Below are 9,749 nucleotides of genomic sequence, written 5' to 3'. Positions count from 1 at the left end.
AAAGTGTATGTGAACTGCTGTATGGAAAGTGAATTTGCTCTGTAAATCTTCACCCAAATCACAATTAAAAAAAAAAAAAAGAAGAACAGTCTACATAGGACCAAAGTGACAACAACAACTCAAAAGATTAGGCAGGAACTTTAGGGAGCAGTGCGTTTATGATAATGTAGAGGAACAACTTAGAAAAGGAGAGTGACAATGGTTGTATACTTGAAGACTGTAATCAGTATCACTGAATTGCACAAGTATAATCTGTTGAATTGGTGTATATTCTGCTGTGGATATTCTCAACAACAAAAGAAAATTTTTTAAAAAGCAGAAATTCCACTTTCACATATGTATGTTCAAAAACATGCAAAGTTAAACTATACTGCTTACATACAGAAGCCTGCTGGATTGAGAATGATTATCACCAAAGTCAGGTTAGTGATGGTAGGGGGAAGCACACAAGATCCTGACAGTGCTCAGTTTCTTAACCTGCATGGTGGGTGGCTCTCTCAGTTCACTTCACTCTAATTCCTTAAAATGTACTTGCATCTTTTAGAAAATGTATTTTAGATTTTGTAATGTTAGAAACACAGAAAGCTAAATTCTTAATTTTCACAGAGCTACAAAAAAGTCAATTAAAGACCATTACATGAAAAAAAGTTCAACTTCATTTAACAAAAAAAATGCTAATTAAAATTATCTCAAGGTGCCATATTTTCATCTCAGATTGGCAAAGCACAAAGACAGATAATACCCTGTGGTGATTAAAATATAGGAAAAATCTTTTAAATAGTGTGGTAAACTAATAAGTAGTACGTACTTGTCAGGAAGTTTTAATAAAACTTCTGAAGTAAACGGGAAAACTGTCCCTTATAGTTACTTATGTTTAAATTATGTTTGTTATTTTTAAAGTCAAGAAAACGCGTAATTCACAAACACATCTCTGGTTCAGGGATCACATTGTAAGATATCTTACATGCCTTCACAGAGATGATTTGTGTAGCTAGCGACAAAAGTAATCAATTATTTTTGGATTTGTGAAAATGAATGGGTCAGAACATCCTCAAGCTCTGAAGCAAGCTTAGCCACTTCACTGAACTTCTCAAGCCTTACTTTAGTCACAGATTCATCTCTGAGCTCAATGTACTGTGAAAACTTTCTGAGGCTGACTCAAGTCATCATAAGTTGAAAGGGAGGTCAGATTTTATTTTCACTTTATTAAATATTAACCAGAGCCATCAGATAATGGCTTCACTTTTGAAGGTAAAGTGATTAAAATTGCCTATTACCTCTATATACTATTTCATACTATCTTTAATGAAGGAAATAATCATTTTATTCCATTATTAAATTGTATCTTAAATTGTATCTGGCAGTAGTGGCTAGTATGTGCTTTCGTGCATCTTTAACCTTAAAAATCTTAAAAACAATTTCTCTTGGTTTCAGCAAATAACTATTACTGTATTATTAATACCCAATAGTTAAAAAGTGAGATTCAGAATGTTCCAAGGAAAAGGAAGTTTATCAAAATACTTTTCTTATATAAGCATGTTGCCTTACACAAGAAGCCAAATATCACAGGGGCTTCTTGCCTCTCAAGAAGGATGAGGCCCTGTCAAAATGAATTCAGTACTGCAGTTCAGTTAATCACTCCTTCCTTGTCAAGAGCTCAGAAGCCTGGCTATACATTAGAATTTCCCTAATGAATCAATCTCAAGGGCTAAGACCCATGCATCTATATTTCTGCTTAGCTCAGGGAAGCAAAAGGTGCCCCTTCTTATCCTTCAGAACTTAGTCTCTCTTTGACCACCTCCAATTCAAGAAGGTTCCCCTATTATTTTCTGTTTGTTTCCAGAGCATCCATTTATTTGTTTACAGGTGTAACAAAGAGGCACTTAAGTATTTTATGGGTGAGCAGAAAGCAAAAGGTAGGGAGAATACAATTCTCCCATAGAGAATTCTGTATTAAAGAACTTGTTTTTCAATACTGAAGGCCTATATGCTGTTTATTTAATGGCCAAGTGGAAGACAGTTCAAAATACAGTAATCAACTAGATCATTTGCTTTCCCAATCTTAAAACTATTACCTTTTTTATCTTGATACCACTTTGAAACTAAATTTTAACCACAGTCCAACCACAGGGAAGAATTCTGAGAGGACAGGCAGCTCTACTAAAACTGATGCCAAAAAAGTGACTGTGAAGCAGAAATAAAAACAGCAGCAGCAGCAAGGGAAGACGCCTAGTGCTACCGCACAATGCCCAAACCACCGATTCCTCCTTACCGGCTAAGGCTAGTTGAAGCCCACTAATGTCCACAGATTGGCCCATGTTTCCAACATCCATCAATGCAATCTGGCGAGGGGTCTTTTTGAAGAGTTCCCTTGGTGGTGCCAGCATCAGCTGGGAAAGAAAAAACTTTTCTGGTGGAGTTATAGGAGGTAAAAATCCTGTAAATGAAAATGTATAATGATTTTGCCAAAGGTTACTTAAAAAAATTAACTTAAATAGGTAAAATTAGCATTTGCTACTTGCCACTTCAACCCACACATTTTTAAAGCTTTAATTCATAATTAAACTTCAGGTAACCAAATATATACATTTATGTACTATGGAATTAAATATATCCTTTAAAATTCTATGACTGGTAGCAACATCAACCAAAGTCAGGGTTTCAGTAACTATTAAGAACTTTATTTTCTAAAAGATTTTACCTCAATTCAAGCAAAGGTTAAAGCTTATATATGCCACCAAAAACATATAAAACACACAGCACTCAAAAATGCTTTTCTTTCTTTTCTGCTACTACCAGTGATTATATAACTGAAAAAGGAAGCAATCACTAACAATACAAATACACTTCACATACCTGCTTCAACACATATTTCAGCTACAAAATTCCTACAACGATGAATGTTCCTTCCTTTTTTCCCATACCCCATAGCTCCTCAACCCTCATCTATCCTACCCCAGAAACGTCCCAGAATCCCATTCCTCTCCATTCCCACTCTACTGATCTCCTGCCTAGGCTATGACAGCCTTCCCGATTACTCCAGGTCCCAGTTTTGACTCCTGTCCACCTACACCCACACTCCTAGTTACCACAGTTTACAATTATGTTTACGTCTCTCTAACCAGACTACAAGTTTCGTGAGTGCAGAGAAACTTCCTTAGGTACAGGGCCATTCTCAACTCTGGCTCTGCATCATGAGAAAGCTTTTTTTAAAATATACCAATCAGATGCTTCCAATACTCATCAGTTTGTTGTACTGTGGTGGCTTGTGTGTTGCTATGATGCTGGAAGCGATGGCACCAATGTTTCAAATACTAGCAGGGTCACGCATGGTGGACAAGTTTCAATGGAACTTCCAGAGGAAGGCAGACTAGGAAGAAAGGCCTGGCAATCTATTTCCAAAAAGTAGCCAATGAAAACCTTATGGATCACAGCAGAACACTGCCTGACTCACTTGGTTTGGACGTATTATCAGGAAGAATCAATTGCTGCAGAAGAACATTGTGTCTGGTGACATAGAGGGCCAATAAGGATGTGGGAGACCATCAGTGAGATGGATGGCACACGAGCCACAACAACGGACTTGAGCATGCTGGCAATCATAAGGATAAGGCAGGACCAGGCAATGTTTCTTTCTGTTGTACGTAAGTTTGCTGTGAACCAATCAACTTGACAGCAGCTAACATCATCAAATGCTTACCCTCGACATACAGTATCATAAAAGTCAGGTTAGTGATGGTAGGGGGAAGCACACAAGATCGACATACAGTATCATAAGCTCTAGGAGTGAGGTCTTAGGATTGTTATTTCCTCGTGTGCATTTATGTACCATCTCAACCTACTTTAGTAACAGTAATGGTAGTAACGGGTAGCATCATAGGTACTTTTATTCCTCATAACCACCTTGCCAGGTAGGAATTATTATTATCCACATTTTACACATAAACTGAGGCACAGAGATGTTAAGTAACCCATCCAAGGATTCCATCTTTAAACAACTGCCTCACCTCCCTTGGCATATCTTTATGTACAGTACAGTCTATGGACTAGGTTTAGGTTTAGAATCAGTGCATTTGAGAATGGAATATAAATCAGCGTTTTGCGTGAGCAGCCCATCAGAATTAAGAGGGCCCTCCGACCAAAATTCCACACTGTCCCCATCCTATGATAAGGGCACCCTGGGGTTGCTGGTGAGTTCTGATCACATATATACATGTTGCATTCACTTTCCATGGGTTCACAAACTTCCTATAAGCCAGGTTAAGTTCTAGTACCCCAAGGGCATCTCTGTGTAACAGAAACGGTGCCCTTCGATAAGCACAGTGCAGGAAATTGATCAGAAGATACCTGAGATCCAGAGGGGTTGCCGAGGCAGAAGACTGACTACCTTAAATTGTAGAAGCCCTCATATGCCATGAAAAATCCCCTGGTATTATGTCAGAAGCAGCTGCCTTAACCTTTTTTAATTTACATTTTATTTTGTTGTTGAGAATATACACAGCATAACACATCAATTCAACAATTTCTGCATGTACAATTTAGTGAAATTTATTACTTTCTTCAAGTTGTACACCATCATCACCCTCCTGAGTTGTTCCTCCCTCATTAACATAAACTCACTGTCCTCTAAGGTTCCTATCTAAACTTTTGAGTTGTGGTTGATTATCTCAGGGCAATAGTTTCAGGGGTTCATCCACCCTTCATGGCTCTAGAAAGTCTAGAGTCCATGAGAATTTGAAAATCTGTAGATTCCTCCACTTGATCAGGATTCTTCTATGGAATCTTCAATCAAAATATGTTCAGTAACGGTAGCAGGCACCTTCCAGCTCTTCTGGCCTCATGGCAAAGGAGGAAGCTGTTGATGGAGACAATTAGCCCTATGTTCCATATCCTCTTCCTATTCCTGACTCTTCCTTCTTCCTCTTTTGCTCCAGATGAATAGAGAGCAATTATTATGCCTTGGATGGCTGCTTGCAAGCTTTTAAGATCCTAGGCATTGCACACAAACTAGGAGATAGAACAGAAGCACTATTAGGCCGATAAATTGGGATATCCTGTGAAACCACACCCTACTCCAAATCAAGGAACCAAATTCCATGAGATGTTTTGTTGTACATAAGCAGCCTCAACAGTTGTATCTAACACACAACTTTTTATAGGTGTACAACTTAGTGACAACAATTACAACAACTGGCTGTACAACCCTTCCATTAATCAATGTGATTTTTCCATCACTGTTAATCTCTTTCTCCCCCCCTACTGCCTCTGGAAACCACTAACAAACTCTGGTCTCTGTACATTTGCCTTTTCTTGGCTTTTTATGTAAGTAAGGTAATACAGTATTTTTCCTTTTGTCATCAGCGTATTTCACTCAGCATAATGTCTTTAAGCTCCATCCATAACATAGCATGTATTAAGACTTTATTTCTCCTACTGGCTAAGTAGTATACCACTGTATGCATGTACATTTTGTTTATCCACTCATCCGTTGATAGGCATTTCAGTTGTTTCCACCTTTTGGTTATTGCGAATAGTGCTGCAATGAACAATGGTATACAAGTCTATTTTGAGTCTCTGCTTTCAAGTCTTTTGGATATATACCTAGGAGTAGAAATGCTGGGTTATATGGTAGTTCTATTTTTAGGGAACCACCACACTATTTTCCACAGTAGCTGTACCATCTTGCATTCCCACCAGCAATGGATAAGAGTTCCAATTTTCCCACCTTCTCGCCAATATTTACTTGTTTTCTTTTTATTTTAGCCATCCCAGTGAGTACAATGGTATCACACTGGTTTTGATCTGCATCTCTCTGACGGCTAATGAAGAGCCCTGTTTGCACAGTGGTTAAGCACTCCACTAACCAAAAGGTAAGTGGTTCAAATCTACCAGCTGCTCTAGGGAAGAAAGATGTAGCAGTCCATTTCTGTGAAGATTTACAGTCTTAGAGACCCTATGGGCCAATTCTACTCTTTCCTGAAGGGTTGCTATGAGTCAGAATTGACTTGACGGCAGAGGGGGTTTTTTGGTTTGGATGGCTAATAACATGAGCATCTTTTCATGTGTCTTGTGGCCATCTCAATGCCCTCTTTGGTGAAATGTCTATTCAAGTCCTTTGCCCATTTTATGCTTGTGTTACTTGTCCTTTTCTTCTTAAGTTGTTAAAGTTATATTTTGGTTATAACATTTTTGTTAGATACATGATTTCCAAAGATATGACTTAAGCTTTTTTTTTTTTTTAATATTTTTTTGTGATTTGGGTGAAAGTTTACAGAGCAAATTCATTTTCCATAAGGCAGTTCATACACATTTTGTCTCCTGACATTGACTGTAATTCCCCATAATGTACCAGCTCTCTTCCTACTTCCTCCCAGTAGTTACCTCTTCCCTGTGTCCTTTCCTCCCATGCATTCCCCCACCCCAGCTGTCTTCTTATGCAAACACTGCCCTTCTGTTCTCCCATGATTCATCACTTCAAGGAGTATATATATACCTGATGAAAATGTTCACCCCATATGCCTGTCTATTGTTTGGCTAGCCATGAGAGTGAGTTCAATTCCAGACCTGATGGGTGGCTAGGGGCCATAGTTTCAGGGATCTCACCAGGCTCTATCAGACCAGCAAACCTGGTCTTTTTTTAAATGATTTTGAGTTTTTGTTCCATATTGTTCTCCCACTCTATCCAGGATCTCCTGCACCAATCCATCTCCAAGTGGCTGACAGCAGTAGCCAGGCACCATCTAGTTCTTCTGGTCTCATGGTTATACAGGCTGAGGATCGCATGGTCTACCAGTTCCTTGGACTAATTGTATGACTTAACCTTTTGACTAGGAGCTCTGGTGGTTTAGTGCCTAAGGTATCTGACTGCTAACCAGAAGACTGGTGGTTCAAACCCACCAACCACTCCTCACAAGAAACATTGGGCAATCAACTTCTGTAGTGATACTGCCTCGGAAATCCAAGGAGGGGTCGCTATGACTCAGATCCAACTTGACAGCAGTGGGTAACCTTTTGAGTGCCTAAGGCACTTGACTACTAACCAGAAGGCTGGAGGTCCAAACCCACCAGCCACTCCTCGGAAGGAAGGTTGGGCAATCTACTTCCGTAGAGATACTGCCTTGGAAACCCAAGGAGGGGTCACTATGAGTCGGGTCCTACTCTATTGCACATAACAACAACAGTTAAGCAATTTGCCCTGTCTCCCACTGGTTAAGGACTATGAGATCAAGCTGTTTCCCTCGTTTACCTGCTTCCCCTACTACACTTGTCCTCTCACCACCTCCTCTGTGCCTTTCTCCTCTACTGGCTACAAGTCTTCACCTACAGTAAATCCTCATAAAGCATCCACTGTTTGAGCTTTAAAACCAACCAACCAAAAAGTTCAGCCGGATCTAACACACTGACCTGATCTTGCCAATACTGCACAGACATACATTTCATGTTGTTCAGTAGTGATACATTTTCTAACCTAGGTCATAAATCTGTGACTACTATCCTCTGCCCCTATCACATTATCCAAAGTCAACTAATAGACGTAAGACGCCGGCTGGAAAGCTCATAAATGGTGCTTAACCACGGTTTTAGCTTCTTTGGGTTCTTAATACTGACTTCCAACTATTCATCTGAGAATTAAAACTGCGAATAGACCCAGTGTGTCTTTAGTTATAACTTCACACACTTCAAATGGGCTTTAGGGAAAATGAAACATATTTCAAGCACTGAAAATGGCAAGCCTCACATATATGTTGAGCCGCATAGATGTCGAGAGCAGTAATTTTCAAATTCCATGAATTTGTAATTAAGCTCTCCCTCTCATACTTTAGAAGAATACTCCAGGGGGTTGTATAACTTCAAAAGGAGACTTAATTTCACTTAAGGATGAATTCTCAATGGAGCAAATGGAAAACGGCGGAATCTAACTATACACGTCACCCATTTGGCTTCTGGAGGGCAAAGCTGCCCGCGAAAGGAACCAGCTCGCCCCCAGCGCGTACCTGAGAGCGGTGGCCGGTCCGGCTCCTGGCCGCCGCGGGCGGGCGGCGCGGGGTTGAGTAGGTGCGCGAAACTGGCAGCGAAGGGGTTGGCTGCGAGCGGCTCGGTCCGGTACATTTCCCAAAGCAGATAGAGCGCGGTGAGGCGCTGCGCCGCACTGGGCAGCAGGTCGGGCTGCTGCAGCAGCATGACCAACACCGAACCCAGGCGGAAGTGGTCGGCCTTGCTAAAGTAGTGGTGGAAGGCCGTGGACAGGCCCTCGAAGGTGCTGCCGCCGCCCGCTTCCTCCGAAATGATGCTCAGCAGGCTCGAGAGCTCCTTCGGAGTCAAGCTCATCTTTCCCGCTGTGCCCCCCGGGCCTCCACTCGGCCCGGGGCCACCTCCTCCGCCTCTGCTGCCGCTGGAGACTCCCGACCCACTCCTGGATAACGACCCTGCGGCTTCTCGGAACCCCCTTTGCTCCGCCGCGGAGAAAAGCCGGCTAGACGCCGCGATTGAACCGCCGCCGGGCATCAACCTCCCCACCTGCCCTGCTTCCTGGCCAGAGTGGCTCTGGCTCTGGCTCGCAAAGTCCCAGTGGTCGTAAAGCGTGCTATTGCACGACAGCGTCGCAAGCAAAACACTCTGAGGAAGCCAGAGGGCCGTGTAGAAGAGGAAACAGAGCCAAGTGAAAGCGAGGCTCGTGGAACAAGGCCAGAGAGAAGATCCGAGGCGTGTGATCGGTGGAACAGAAGCTGTCGAAATGAAGGTGGGGCTTGAGGAAGGGCGCGGACTGGGCGGGCGGGGTCTGGTCTTGGCCTGAATACGTCACGCGTCGGAACAGCCCCGGCGAGAGTGGAGTCTGCACAACCGTAAATGCTGGGAATGCTAGGAAAGCCGACTCTTCGGGAGTTGCCAGGGCACTAAGCCAAGACGCTACCAGTAAATAATGGCTACTTTATTGTTTGGAAAAATGCATTTTAGATTCTATATAGTTTTCTTAAATATTACATCCATGAGTGTTCATTGTAAAAAAAAAAAATTTTTTGCGAGTAACTAACCAAACGTTTCCTATAACAAAAGTTAATTTTGTCTTGCACTCTTCTTTGCAGAAATTGAATCATATTGCATATGAGATAAATATTCCTTTAGAAAATTTTTTGGCTATATAATACCACATTTTAAGTAGCCCATGCGAGGGCACTCATTCCTCTAAGACACATTTGTTGGATCTTCTAACAGTTCATTGTACATTAAGTATTCCTTGCAAATGCCACAATTCAAATGCATCACTTCTTCTGCAATCTTGCTTATTAATTGTACAGCTCTTACATGCTTATGATGCTACTGAAAATACCATGGCTTGAGGCAGGTAAACCTTAGTCTTCAAAGTGTCATCTTTGTCATTTAGCGCTTAAAAGAGGTCTTTTCAGCAGATTTGACTAATGCAATAGGTCCTTTGATTTCTTTACTGGTTCCATGGGCACTGATTGCGGATCCAAGTAAAATAAAGTCCTTCACAATTTCAGTCTTTTCTTCCTTTATCAGGAGGTTGCTTATTGGCTGAATTATGAGGATTTTAGTTTTCTTTATGTTGAGGTACAATCAGTACTGAAAGCTGTTGTCTTTGATCTTCATCAGTAAGTGCATCAAATCATTTCACTTTCAGCAAGCAAGGTTGTGTCATCTGCCTGTCACAGGTTATTAATGAGTCTTCCTCCAATCTTGATGCCCCGTTCTTCTTCATATAGTCAGCTTCTTGGATTATTTGCTCAGCA

General features: G+C 41.4%; 1 protein-coding gene across 1 annotated transcript in view; it reads right to left on the bottom strand.

Moving 5' to 3' along the window:
* Positions 1-8,505, bottom strand: part of CNOT11 (CCR4-NOT transcription complex subunit 11) — a 26,229-nt gene extending 17,724 nt beyond the window's left edge. Inside the window, exons 1-2 of the mRNA XM_007959481.2 lie at positions 7,995-8,505; positions 2,273-2,437 (exon numbers count right to left, since the gene is read on the bottom strand). Coding sequence (XP_007957672.1) covers positions 2,273-2,437; positions 7,995-8,505 — 676 coding nt within the window. The remainder of the gene's footprint in view (positions 1-2,272; positions 2,438-7,994) is intronic.
* Between the last annotated feature and the right edge of the window lie 1,244 nt (positions 8,506-9,749).

This window comes from Orycteropus afer, unplaced genomic scaffold, assembly GCF_000298275.1.
Source record: "Orycteropus afer afer isolate SDZICR_OR568_19922 unplaced genomic scaffold, OryAfe1.0 scaffold00017, whole genome shotgun sequence".
Taxonomy (NCBI): Eukaryota; Metazoa; Chordata; class Mammalia; order Tubulidentata; family Orycteropodidae; genus Orycteropus; species Orycteropus afer.
This window is presented reverse-complemented; position numbering and strand designations above follow the sequence as displayed.